At 41.7% G+C, this 14,265-nt stretch overlaps 1 protein-coding gene across 1 annotated transcript in view; it reads left to right on the top strand.

Annotated features, from left to right (window-relative positions):
- The window catches only part of LOC308583311 (interferon-induced, double-stranded RNA-activated protein kinase-like), a 39,744-nt gene that overhangs the window by 22,273 nt on the left and 3,206 nt on the right, over positions 1-14,265 (top strand). Inside the window, exons 14-24 of the mRNA XM_081187123.1 lie at positions 756-841; positions 2,635-2,712; positions 4,432-4,528; positions 5,675-5,709; positions 5,874-5,945; positions 7,192-7,311; positions 8,031-8,156; positions 9,555-9,735; positions 10,353-10,487; positions 11,246-11,344; positions 14,119-14,181. Of these exons, the coding sequence (XP_081043249.1) occupies positions 756-841; positions 2,635-2,712; positions 4,432-4,528; positions 5,675-5,709; positions 5,874-5,945; positions 7,192-7,311; positions 8,031-8,156; positions 9,555-9,735; positions 10,353-10,487; positions 11,246-11,344; positions 14,119-14,181 (1,092 nt within the window). The remainder of the gene's footprint in view (positions 1-755; positions 842-2,634; positions 2,713-4,431; positions 4,529-5,674; positions 5,710-5,873; positions 5,946-7,191; positions 7,312-8,030; positions 8,157-9,554; positions 9,736-10,352; positions 10,488-11,245; positions 11,345-14,118; positions 14,182-14,265) is intronic.

The following is a 14,265-nucleotide window of genomic DNA, read 5'->3' as shown; positions in this document are numbered from 1 at the left end:
GCAAATAAGGGATCAACAGTGACGTTCAGTGATTTCGCTCAGTGTTTCAGCTCCACTCAGAGGGTGGCCGCATCTGGCTGTGCTCTGTTGCCCATCGATCCCATCCTCGTCGCCAATGTTTAGTTGTGGGTGAACATATCAGACGACACAGCAAATCTTCAAACAGCTCTTGTTTATTCACAGGCCAGAACAGAACTGAAGGGTTCAGCCAGCCTGCTTATATAGAGCTCCACTAGAACGCAACAGTAACAATTTTCTGTAACTATCCAATCACTGAACGTCACTTTCGATCGCTTATTTGCATATGTGGACCTGAACTATCTACAGTATCCCCCTGCTGGCCCAGGGTGAGAACTTCAGTACATAACAATTATTTTTAATTCTCAGTGTAGCCATTTTCTTTGCAGGAAGAGGGCGTGTCCTATGAATAGCTTTGCCAGCTCTCACCAGCCCCTGCCATCAATGTGATACTTGTTGGGGTTGATGAGAATCATAGAATTGTAGAGTTGGAAGCTACCATGAGGGTCATGTAGTCCAACCCCCTGCAATGCAGAAATCTTTTGCCTGATGTGAGGGTTGAACCCCTGACCCTGGGATTAGGGTCTACCGACTGAGAGTTATAGTCCAGAACATCTGGAGTGCACTGGGTTGGCCAAGGCTGGTTTAATCCCTTTCATTTTGTTGCCACTGTTACTTTTTGTCGCAGTAGATTTTTTAAATCCACGGTTAAGGTATAATTCCGAATTGTTTTTCAGGCAGAAAGAAGTGCTTCCCTTCCAAATAGTTCTAGAAATCCATCACACAGTAATTCCCAAGAATCATCACCAGAAGCATCTGGGACGTAAGTTAAGCATTTAATGGTGTCTCTTTAAAGTACTCTTATTCTAATTTTTTGTTGTTGATTTAACAACAATGCTGTACAATATAGCATTCCATAATGAGCAAAAGGGACACTTATGTATAACATAGCCTTGTAAATGGAGAGGAAGGTGTGATTGGTAGCAATTGAAACAGTGCTTTATTAATGGTAGTATCACAGCTGTGGCCCTCCTTCCCACAGGAGGTTAGATGGCCCTCTTATTTATTTTGCCAACTTCTAATGTATTTTAATCTTGCCTGTATGTGGATCTCTTATTTCAAGCCTTGTGGCCCTATCTACGCCTTAAAAGCAGTACGTAAGTGGGCATTTAAAAACAAAATAAAAACAGAAAGTTAACAACATTCATCAACTGCAACAATCCCTAGCAAAGCTTTAGTCCTGTGCGTGCCTTCCTTTGCTCCCCACAACTAAGAGAAGGACTTTGCTAGTGTTTAATTTGGGGTTCACAAAGCCCCTTCTGCATGTTACATATAATCAGAGATCACAATTTAAAACCAACTCTGGTTAGTTAAAACAAGCCAGCTTCAAGACCCATGGGTTGAAGTCTGCTTCTTCTGAAACAGAACAGAGTTTCTGAGAGACGGAAAGGAAAAGGGTTTGGCTTTGAGATAGGAGAGGCCATTGGGGCTGCTCATGAGACCAAGGCTTTGTTTGGAATGATTCTAGCTTATTCTAGCTTGTGTATGTAGCACCAGACCATGGTCTAGTGTGTGAACTGGGCTGCTCTTTCACTTTATACAGTAGTTAAAAGTTCTTCAAATGGATTTTAAACCTGCCTAATCTTTTGAGTAGTCCGCTTTTTGGAAGTATGTTGCAGCTGAAAATACTTAAACAAGCTTAGAAAAACCTGTTCGTTATACACTTCAGTTAAAGTTGTTATCCCTGCTTGAAAGTTTTGATTCAGACATTAAATTCAGGAGTTGCCTTTTTTTTTAAAAAAAAAAAATCATAGCAAGCAGCAAAATAATCCTCTGTGCAAAAATAGAAATCTCTTGGAGAATAAAACACAGTGTTGCAACACAGGAACCTCTGGAAGATAACAATTGCTGAAAAAGTAACATCTTAAATGAAATTATTGAAATATACAGGCAAACTAAATTGTTTTTGTATAATATGTCATATACAGTGGTACCTCTGGTTACGTACTTAATTCATTCCGGAGGTGCGTTCTTAACCTGAAACTGTTCTTAACCTGAAGCACCACTTTAGCTAATGGGGCCTCCCACTGCTGCCGTGCCACCGCGCGATTTCTGTTCTCATCCTGAAGCAAAGTTCTTAACCCGAGGTAATATTTCTGGATTAGTGGAGTCTGTAACCTGAAGCGTATGTAACCTGAAGCGTATGTAACCTGAAGTACCACTGTATTGATATTGCATGGAAATCTGAAAGACAGGCAGTATGCTCATCAGCCTTAAGAATAATGGAAATTATGAAAACCAATCTGCTGAAAATGATTTTTGCCTTGATCCATCCCTGTAAAGTGAATGCTCTCCTCATCCTCTCTATGGTTTTCCCCCACAGGATATGTGGAAATGAAGGAAAATAATTAATTAACTTCATAACCCAAACTATCAAATAGAAACTTAAACGGTATAGAAGTGTATTTGAGAACCATTGAGAATTGGTTTTACGTTATCAATTATTCCTTACTTAAATCGTTTTTGTTCCTTTCTTCCTTTGGTTATAAATTAAAACCAAAAGGAAGGAAAACACTGAAAGAATTCAAAACTGCTGTTTGAAAACTTGTATTTCAGGTCTGCTGAAGAGGCTGTGGACCTTGCTTCCAACAAATCGGATAGTATAGTTTTTCTGAGCTCCGGTATATATTCAAAGTAAGGAACAATTTCAATGGCAATTTAAAAGTGGAGAAACAAATGGTGCTTGAGGAGAGAGTCTGCAGACTTTATCTAGTCTACAATTTCTGTCATCCTTTTGGAAGGATTAGGACAGGGGTAGGCAACCTAAGGCCCAGTCACCTTCTAAATCCGGCCCGCGGACAGTCCGGGAATCAGCATGCATCTCTGGGTTATTTGTGGGGCCTGCCTGGTGTTTTTACATGATTAGAATGTGTGTTTTTATTTAAAATGCATCTCTGGGTTATTTGTGGGGCCTGCCTGGTGTTTTTACATGATTAGAATGTGTGTTTTTATTTAAAATGCATCTCTGGGTTATTTGTGGGGCCTGCCTGGTGTTTTTACATGAGTAGAATGTGTGTTTTTATTTAAAATGCATCTCTGGGTTATTTGTGGGGCCTGCCTGGTGTTTTTACATGAGTAGAATGTGTGTTTTTATTTAAAATGCATCTCTGGGTTATTTGTGGGGCCTGCCTGGTGTTTTTACATGATTAGAATGTGTGTTTTTATTTAAAATGCATCTCTGGGTTATTTGTGGGGCCTGCCTGGTGTTTTCACATGAGTAGAATGTGTGTTTTTATTTAAAATGCATCTCTGGGTTATTTGTGGGGCATAGGAATTTGTTCGTCGTCGTCCCCCCCCCAAATATAGTCCAGCCCACCAAATGGTCTGAGGGACGGTGGACTGGCCCACGGCTGAAAAAGGTTGCTGACACCTGGATTAGGAGGAGCATAAGGAAAGTGTGTGTCCAGGCAAACAAGTTCCTGTAGTTCAAGGATACATTCCAGCCTAGGCAAAAGAACTGGGGGAGGATGTGGAGCAGAGCTAGTGAGGGATGTCATCTGGAGAGGAGCCCAAGAGCCAGCTAGTGAGGCCCACACTAGTATACAAACAGACTTCTCTTGACTTCAGAGCATTTATGGCACCTGAAGTGGATTTCTGCTTGATCAAGATTAGGAAAGACCTGAGTTATTTGCATGACCTGGAGCAGGCATGGGGATCAAATGCACCCCTCCAGGCCTCTTGGAAATCTCCTCAGGCCACATCCCACACTGGCCCAGCTTCACGCCCCCAAGTGTTTCTGCCTGGCTGGAATACATCATTGAACTCTGGTGATGCCTTGCGCTAGCCTGGATGCAGGATACAGAGGTGCATGTATGTGGATAGAAACCAGCTTCCTGTACCAAGGTAACATTTGCATTCCTTGATCTGCCAACTCTTGCCTCTGGCGCTGCCCGTTGTGGGCATGTGGCCCTCCAAAGGTTGCCCAGTAGGAAATGCGGCCCTCAGACGGAAAAGCAGTCCCCACTCCTAAGGCAGAGGAGATAGTGAATGTGGAAGAGCAAGTGTTTTCCAAAAAACGTGAACTAGAAACATAACCTAGGAGAGTCTGGGCACAACTGAGGCCTTAATGAAAATGCTTTTTTAATGCTAAGTTACACTGTGGTGTTTTTCATATGCTTTGTCTTGCTTGCATCGTTGAGCAGGCTTAAGTAAATATGCTACGCTCACAGGGATCATAATGGGCATGCTTTCTGGTTTTGATACAAGAAGTGTGCCTATATTTTATTTGGTGGACCGTTTTTATACTTTACCAAAACAAAAAAACTGAACTACCTCCCCACCCTAAACTTCAGTTCAAGATAGCCCTCCATAAATGGCAGATAATGCTGACATTCGTTTCAAATATTTCTGTAGTGGTACAGATCGGGATTCCAGTTGTAACCATGTAGCTGACAAACTTGCTAATCGGTTTGGTGCCATACAGCTCAATGAAGCTTCTCCATCCTCTCTGGTATGAAAACTTAATTTCTATTGCCATGACAGTATTAACTATTGCTCTTGTTTGTGTGCGCTAAAATATTAATCCTGCTATAATTTCTTATAGGTCAGTACTGAATTGAAATACATTGGTCAGTCTGATGTAATTTTAAGTATACTGCCTTTCTGCCAAATGGCTCCTAGGGTGGTACACCAAGGAAATAGTCAGAAGGAAAACTGGCAGGCAACAGTGATGAGCAGGGGATGGGCTCATTCCATTCCACTGGAATATCAGAATATGCCTTATAATGAGTTAGACCAGTGATCCATCTTGCTCAGTGCTGTACACATTGACTGGCAGCAACCCTCTAGGGTTTCAGATGGGATGTTCCCAGTCTAACCTGGAGGTGGAATCTGGGACCTTCTACATGCCAAGTCCTACCTGGAGGTGGAATCTGGGACCTTCCACATGCCAAGCAAGATGCTCTGCCACTCAGCTACAGCCCTTCCCCAATTTCAGGTTACTGGCCCTCAAGAGTAGTCTGTTCGGTTCCATTTTGTGTGAAATTTTTAAAAGAAGAACACAAAAAATCTGTATTTCAATGGTCTGCCTTTATTCACACTTTTAATGTAAAACACAGTTTTTTCAATGCCATTGCACCCATTTCCCTCTAAAATAGCATTTTCTACACATCTTTTGCATAAAATAGGTATTTTTGTGTGCAATCTTTGTACACTGAAACTTCATCGCAAAGTGTGGAGAAGTGTGTAATCCAAATGGGTGTTTTGTTCCAGTCAAATTCAGGAGCATCGGGTCAAGTCAGTCCATTACAAGAAATGGATCAAATCAACTTCTACATCCCTAGCTAAGGGGCAAAGTGCAGAAGCTATAAAGCAGCTAGACACATGGGGTTGATTTTCCTGGGTTGTTTAACTCCTCAGATCTGGGAAGTTTGAGTTGAGGTCTGTGGAGCTCCAACCAGTGGGACCTTCCTCCTAACCAGGACCTTGTATGGTTCAGGAAACAGGAAAAATTTTCTTGACCTGCAGTGGTCCTGTTTTTGAACTCTGATGCCTGACAATAACTGCATTCTGATTTTGAGTGGTGTTTTTGAGTTTTGAGCATTTGGCACTGTGGTAGAACTTCAACATTAATTGTTTCTTCTTGATTTTGCCATAGGCAAGTCCCAAAGGTTCTGCTGTGAGACCTAAAAAGTATGTATTCATCTTTTGAAATGGATGCCCTTCATTCAATTGATTTATCGGTTAGTTAGGGGAAATGATTTAACATCTTAAAGTAAATGGGTACTTACAGATGTTCTTGTGTTTACTGCTCAAGTGTTACAAAGTTTCATTTCCATTTTTTTTTCTTTCCCAAGAAGAGAGACACCATTGGCACCGAAATTTTCAAAGCTGAATCGAAAGCAAAGCAAGTACACCATCAATGAAAAGTAAGGGTAGCCTTCAAAAGTGCAGCTGATTTATTTATTTTTTAAAAAAAGTTTCACCTTTTATACCTTTGAAATTTGAATTGAATTGAGACTACGTGGAAAGATGGTTTGTGAAGTACTGACAAAAATGCAACTAATCGTGTCCATGTTAGTGGTAGCTGGTGATTTTAACACACGCATTGGTCCCTGTCCAAGTACACACAAAATAAAAAAAATCCTTCCAGTAGCACCTTAAAGACCAACTAAGTTAGTTCTTGGTATGAGCTTTCGTGTGCACGCACACTTCTTCAGATACCTGAAGGTATCTGAAGAAGTGTGCATGCACACGAAAGCTCATACCAAGAACTAACTTAGTTGGTCTTTAAGGTGCTACTGGAAGGAATTTTTTTATTTTGACTATGGCAGACCAACACGGCTACCTATCTGTAACAAGTACACACAGACCTTTCCATTTGCTGTCATGAAAAGGTCTGATCAAATTACAACAGCTGATCTCCTTTAACAAGCTGGTAGTTTAACTGAGTGGCTTTTTTCTGTGTGTGAGCTATGCTGGTGTGTGTTGTTGTTTTTAATATCGTGTGTTAGGTTTTTTTTTACTATTGATTATTGATAGCTGTTGTCAGGGAACTGCCATCAGCTCAGAGGCGAGAGATGGAAGGGCAGTTGTGTTATAGGGAGCCTCCGAAGATCTTGCAAAGGAGTTCCTTTTCTGGCGAGGAGGAAAGCCCCACCCCCAGTGGAGAAGAGGGGCAAGGACCAGAGGATGCTAGGGAGAGCCTTAACACCGAGCCTGAGCAAACCGGAGAGGTGGGAATCACACCCTTGCCAGCGCCCATTCTGTACAGTAGTCTTCAGTCCACGGAGGGGCAAAAAAGGCTGGGGGTGACGCGACTTTTATGCTGGGGAGTTACAAAGACGACCACTTCCGGACTCTGCTAGCGATTGAGCCAGCCATGAACCTACGACGCTCTTCACTGTAAATAGTTTGCACCAAGAATAAAGCCTGTAAAAGACAGGTTGGAGCCTTGCTTGGTTACTCTCGAGCAACCACAGCAGCATCTGATAGCTGCCTTGTGCATTCCATGAATGACAGCAAATATACCCATTGCTAGTCTGATTGGATACCTTGGCTGTGTGACTTTATTTCATCATTAAATTAATAATTTTTGCGGCTATATTGCCATTGTAACACATTTCAAGGATTTTGACATTTAACAGTAAGACTTGCCTTCATTTTTGGAACCAGGTTTCTGGACGAATTTGAAGATATACAGAAAATTAAATCTGGTGGATATGGAACCGTTTTCAAGGCAAAACATTTCTATGATGATCGATTATTAGCTGTCAAACGAGTCAAGCTTCTTGTGTAAGTTACCTTGTGTTTGCTTATTATTTTATTTAAGCTAATTTAAGATTTAACAATTTGTTCTGTTTTCCACATGTGAAATTATTTTAGTCCTAATTTTAGAGGAATTGCGGGGCACTGTTAGTCAACATTTAAAAGAGTTAGGCTCAACAGTGGCTCAGTTGCTAATGCAGGAGTAGTCAGTGTAGTGCTATCATCCTTGGATGACCAGGGCTGATGGGAGTTGAAGTCCATCAACCACTGTGCTAATGCATGAACAAGTGACTGGGTTAAGGACATGCCATTTGCCTTTCTGTTGCTGGGCTCTATGTTGTAATGAGAATAAATATGGCTGTATCCAACTAAATTCTATTCAGAGTCGACCTAAGCATTCCAAATCAGAAGCCCTTTTTAAAAAAGTGGTCTAAAAACAATCCTCTTTACAGTACAGACCACTCTCAACTTAAGCTGGGGTTACGTACTGGGTACAGCATGTAGAACCAAAATTGCATATAGTCAAAATACATTGGGTCCAATGGCGGATGGACCATTGCCAAAGTCTTTTTTGCCTGCCCCCTTTTATTTTTTATTTTAATATGCCACACACATAACGTTGAATGGGTACAGGTTAAATGCATGTAAGTTGTGAGTTACTTGTTCACATATTTAGGGTTTGTTTTGCATACATTTTTAACAATACTCTTTTCCCCTTCTGACCCCCTTCCCCCACCCCAAACCAGAGGAAAAGAAGAATCAAAAAAGGAAGTACAAGCCTTAGCAAAGCTTGAGCATGAATATATTGTTCAATATTATAATTGTTGGATCGGGAAAGATAATATCCCATCGCCAGAGGATAGTGACCAGAGGTAATTCCGCTGCATAATTAGAATCTCTCTAAGGTGCAGTTCGAAAGCACCCTTAAGTGCAAGTAGATAAATAGGTACCGCTTTATAGCGGGAAGGTAAACGGCGTTTCCGTGTGCTGCGCTGGTGCTGGCTCGCCAGATGCCGCTTAGTCACGCTGGCCACGTGACACGGAAGTGTCTCCGGACAGCGCTGGTTCCCGGCCTCTTGAGCGAAATGAGCGCGCAACCCTAGAGTCGGACACGACTGGCCTTCGGGCAGGGGTACCTTTACCTTTAAGGTGCCATGTATTCTTGTTTTTTGCGTAAACCAGGGGTGGATAAGATTTTGGCTTTATGGGCCAGATCAGCTTTGTGACATCCCATGTTGATAGTCGCGTTCTCTTGCCCACCTGTCAGAATCACTTGCATAGGGTTCAGAAGTGCCTGAGAGTCAGCTGGCTGTCAGGCCTGTGCTTAGCACTCAAAGGACCGAGCAAAAGGCTGGCAACTCGCTTTCTCCTCCTCCACCGCCTCCCACTAGCTGACGTTTATTATTTTTTGTGGGTGGTCATTTTTATCGGGTTCCTATTCTAACTTTTGCATTGTTAATGTTATTGCCCTAAGACCCTTGGAGGCCTTTATTTAAAAATAGAGACAAATTAAAGACATAAATAATAAACTAAGCATTTTGGCAGTGGCTTCACTTTAGGACCTGGCATCTTTTTATTTATTTTATTTATTACTATATTTTGCTTTTCAGTTCACTGCCTAACTCTAAGAACAGTTGTAGCTGTAAGTAAATTCTCTTGGTCCCAGAATCATTTCCCATAAATAAATATGATGGTGCTAGGATCCAACTCTCTCACTAGAGGCCCTGGTGACCTCAGTGGCTAGGCGTACATTTTACCAGCTAAACATTAATAAAAAAAAAAACTTACACTGAGTTTTAGCAAACATGAAAAACTTAAACAAATCCTTATTTCATGATGAATAGTCTTTAGAGACTATAATGTAACTTAAGTAGAAAACTATTTTTAGAAATATTTTTCCTCCAAAAGCATTTTATTTTAAAAATCCGATTTAAATTTTAAAAAAAAAAACTTTGATTTTTAGCCTCCCTGCTTTGCTGCCTCATCCTCATTGTGCCATCCAGCATAGATTTTCCAGGTAGTGCAGGGCCTCTTATAGTCTGGCCCAAAGGAGGTAGCAAAACTGATGGTAGCTGTCTCTGACTTTGCAAAGTGTTTTGAGGATAAAATCGCTTGCACACCTCCCCCCCCCCGGGATCATGACTGCTGTCACAACAGATGAATCTAAAGGGTTACAGAGCACTGTTTAGTCTTGTTGTGTTGGATGAGTTAGTAAAACTTGAGGATGTGAACAAGGTGCTTGGATCAGTCATCTGTTTTATTTTTTGCAGGGTGGAAGCTGACTGCCTTTTCATAGTGATGGAATATTGTGAAAAGGGGACACTTAAAGATTGGATTAGTAAGGAAAATGCAAAGGAAAGCTATCATGAAGATGCCAAAATTAAATTCCAGCAAATAGTGGAAGGGGTCGCATATATTCATTCTCAAAACTTAATTCATCGAGATCTCAAGGTATGCAGATGAGACGATTACAATATCAGGTGTGAATGATAAAAAGTAAAATATGAACTATTTTATTCCTTTATTTCTCATAAATGGCAATGGTAAGAAAAACCTCAGGAGAAATTTTTGGCATAGCACCAGTTTTTGGTTCCTCTTCTTCAATTGTCATCCAGTATTGCTAGGTTGGGTCTATGTAGGCTTCTCAGTATTGCAAGTGGCATGAATTCCACATGGAGGTAATTTCAGACCAACACTTCTTCATAACATCATTACTTTTAGATCAATACTACCTCATCTCTTGCTGTGGCAAGGTATTTTAAAGCTGACGCACTTGTTTTATTTGCTCTCCTGCTAATAATTCAATTGATGTATTTATTTTATTTTATTATTTCAGTTGTATTGGGGGTGGGCTTAATCAGGAATATACTTCGAGTACAAGGTAGATGTTTTCATCTGGAGGGGAACTTGAAAGGCACAGCAGATTCTTTAAAAAAGCAAATAAGAAGCTGAGGTGGTTCAGACACTGCAGGATAACTGTTGAGTAGACCATGATGACTCACCCAGAGTTTAATGACTTTTACATCTGAATATTTTGTTTTTTTGTTTCTCTCCCCCGCCCCACCCAGCCAATAAATATATTAATTTCTAGAGACAATAAAATAAAAATTGGTGATTTTGGGCTGGTAACCACAGGTGTAGATGACCATTCAGTACAGCGAACAGAAAAGAGGGGAACAGTACTATACATGGCTCCTGAACAGGTAATACTTTTAATATTGGATCTATGCATTTGCAATGGCACTTTTCTCCAAGGGCAGTTGTAAATTTGTTCTGCGTACACAAGTACACACTCAATTGTGACCATCATCATCATCACCCCCACGAAAAATGCTTATGCCCCTGTGGAGATGGCAGTACCGAATCGGTGGTGCATGCCCTTCTGGCTTACCCTCTTTATAAAGACATGAGGAATGAGATTATCACCCCTCTTTTATTGTCTATTCCAGGGTGCCCAACCACTGCCACAGTGTCCTTTCTCTTAGCAGAGCAAGATGACAGCAAAGGTTGCAAGGTTTTTAGCTGGGGCAATCAGAATAAGATCCACTATTTGACTACTGATTCAAAACCCTAAAATGTATTTTATATAATTGACTTTTTATTTCTATTCTTTTTATATCGTATTTATATCGTATTGTTTTATTGCTATGGCCGATGGCTGACAGAAATAAAGATTCATTCATTCATCACCACCATCACCACCCCATTATTACAACAACAACTCCTCTAAGTTAGGTTAGACTTGAGAGGGAATGGCCGTCTCCAAGTCATTCTGCTAGCTTAATGACTGAGTGGAGAATTGGGAAAGAACCAACTGCCTTGATCCTGTAGTTAGTTTTCAGGGGGGGAAAGTCAAAATGTGCTTTGAAGTGCATAAGGCCTATATGCTTAAGCTCTATGAAAAGTTCCTGTTAGAGCATGTTCTTATGACCTAATGTGTTCATGTTTGCATTGTTCACAGGTGGGGAACAAATACGGAAAGGAAGTGGATATCTTTTCGTTAGGATTAATTTTATTCGAAATGCTTTACACATTCCAAACTTATCATGAGAAACATGAGGTAAATCTGAAAAGTTTTGTTAACAGCACATATTTTTTCTCAGAAATGTATAGAAAATATGTATGCACAACCAGGGCTGCAAACAGTTGAGTGGGTGAAAGGGGCAGGACAGAAGGATGAAGGGGCATGTTCATGTGTCTATGCATTCTTGCTAATGGACAGTGGTCTAGAAAAGCTGACCTCTTGGAGTTCCTTCCTTCATAGTCTGGGGAATAGCAGCAGAGTCGCTAGGGGGACCTTTGGGACGCGGGTGGCGCTGTGGGTAAAACCTCAGTGCCTAGGGCTTGCCGATCACATGGTCGGCGGTTCAAATCCCCGCGGTGGGGTGAGCTCCCGTCGTTCGGTTCCAGCTCCTGCCCACCTAGCAGTTCGAAAGCACCCTTAAGTGCAAGTAGATAAATAGGTACCGCTTTATAGCAGGAAGGTAAACGGCGTTTCCGTGTGCTGCTCTGGTGCCGTCGTTCGGTTCCAGCTCCTGCCCACCTAGCAGTTCGAAAGCACCCTTAAGTGCAAGTAGATAAATAGGTACCGCTTTATAGCGGGAAGGTAAACGGCGTTTCCGTGTGCTGCTCTGGTGCCAGAGCAGCTTCGTCACGCTGGCCACGTGACCTGGAAGTGTCTGCGGATAGCGCTGGCTCCCGGCCTCTAGAGTGAGATGAGCGCACAACCCTAGAGGCTGTCAAGACTGGCCCGTACGGGCAGGGGTACCTTTACCTTTACCTTTTGTTAGGGGGACGGGAAGTTTTGCTGGGGAGAACAACCAACTGGCCGCTGCTGCCTCCTCCATCCACTTACCACAGAGCGCACAGGATGCAGGTTTGTTGCCTTAGATGCTGGCAGTTGTTTTGCGTGATACAAATGCAGCTTGTATAAATGGTACATCTCCATTCTAGGTCACCAGAAAGTTGCTTTGCTCTTGTCTTTCTTGCTCCTGCTCTGTCACTCCCTCTCGCAGATACACACCATGAGAGAGCAGGCCAGATAGAGCTTGTTGTGCAGGGAGATGAAAGGCATGGGCTTCAGATGCATTGTTTCCCTTCCCAATTTGAGACCAAGTATCTCCACTACACCCCAGCCCATCAAACTTCATGGTTTTTAGCAAGCAAATTATATTTTTAAAAACCTGTATCTGAAAAGTATTATGTTTAAGGTTACTGCTTTCTAAAGAAACCCAAAACTTTTCAGGAATTGCCACCAACTGGCCCTGCTCAAGGAAAGGTTTGCTTCTATAAATTCAAGAGGCTGCTTCTGAGGCGTGTGCCTTTTTGCAAAAGGAACCTCAATCCAAATTTATTACCAGCCTTTCCTCCTGTTGAGGAATGGGAAATGCAAACCAGCCATTCATCCCTTCCTTCAAACAGTTCCTTAAGCAATGTTGTTTTACTAAATTGGAAAATGGAATTGAGACATAGAACATTGAGAGTCTGCAAGTGCTCCAGCTGTTATGGAGTCCTACTAATGTTTCTCATTCTGCTCCCAAATGTTTTTTGAAAATGAAAATGAAAAATATCCCATTTGCAGACTTTGTTGTAATCATTAACTCTCCCTTCAGGCATTTTTCTCACTTGATTTATGAATGTGATGAAGGGGCAATAGCAGGCTCTGCCCCTCCCTTTTCATGTGTCCTTTGAATGCCTGAATGAAGCCCCTATGAGTATACACGAGGGCCCTCCAATAAATGTGTAGCATGAAGGAGTTCTTCATGTTTGTTTGTTTGTTTATTGAAGACAGGCTCCCTCAAACTCAACCCTCCAGATGTTTTGAGACTACGATTCCCATCATCCCAGGCCACTGGTCCTGCTAGCTAGGGATCATGCGAGTTGTAGGCCAAAAACATCTGGAGGGCCGAGTTTGAGGAAGCCTAATTTAAGACCTTTATATACTGCTTTTAATTTATAAATTCACACATCTCAAAGTAATTTGCTATATATATATAAACACTAAGTTAAGTAACAGTGAAACAGCAGTAGTTTTCAACACAAGTGGAACAAGGATGTTTATGTCTTCGGACACCAAACATTAGGGGTTTCCCCCCCAGGGCTCTTAACTCATTAGGAAGTTCCTTAACTGTTTCAGTATTCCAGATGTCTTGAACCCCAACTGAATCATGAGTTGCTTCCTTCATGTATCACTGCTACAAAGTTTTATCAAACTGCCTTGAAACTTGGGGCATTGTGTGTTTGTAGGGAGAACAGGGTAATGAAATGCAGAACCTTCAGATACAGTGGTACCTCGGGTTAAGAACTTAATTCGTCTGGAGGTCTGTTCTTAACCTAAAACGGTTCTTAACCTGAAGCACCACTTTAGCTAATGGGGCCTCCTGCTGCCGCCGCGCTGTTGGAGCACGATTTCTGTTCTCATCCTGAAGCAAAGTTCTTAACCCGAGGTACTATTTCTGGGTTAGTGGAGTCTGTAACCTGAAGCGTATGTAACCTGAGGTACCACTGTACTTTGCAGTAAGTGCTGTGAGTCCCTGTTGCTGAAAGAACCCAGGCTTCATTTTGAAGAGAGTCTTTTATCCTTTTGGCATATCCCAAACGGGTATCAGTGATATTACTACACGATATTGGATGTTCCATTCCATGCAAGAAGAATGAAGTGTGTATGCACACTCAACTCCTGTTCCTTTATCCCATGTACAAATGTGGAAGGAATTCAGTTTTCCATGTTTGGGAACTTGGGCAGCTGTTTGTGTCAAAATGGCAGTTTTGAACTTGGCCAGTGAAAATTGCATCACACGAGGTATTCTTAAGTGACACTGTATTATTTTTCAGAGATTCGAGAACATAAAGAAAGGCGAATTTCCAGAACCGTTTACAAAGGAGTTTCCAGAAGAGGTATACTGTGGCAAAGCATTTTTTTATAGGTTGTCTTTTCCATGCTTGTTGTAATTTAAAATAAAAAAACAATCTCTCCTTTGT

Source organism: Podarcis bocagei (assembly GCF_964188305.1).
Source record: "Podarcis bocagei genome assembly, chromosome: 3".
NCBI classification, from domain to species: domain Eukaryota; kingdom Metazoa; phylum Chordata; class Lepidosauria; order Squamata; family Lacertidae; genus Podarcis; species Podarcis bocagei.
The sequence above is the reverse complement of the archived record's forward strand: the minus strand, read 5'-3'. Positions and strand labels throughout refer to the sequence as shown.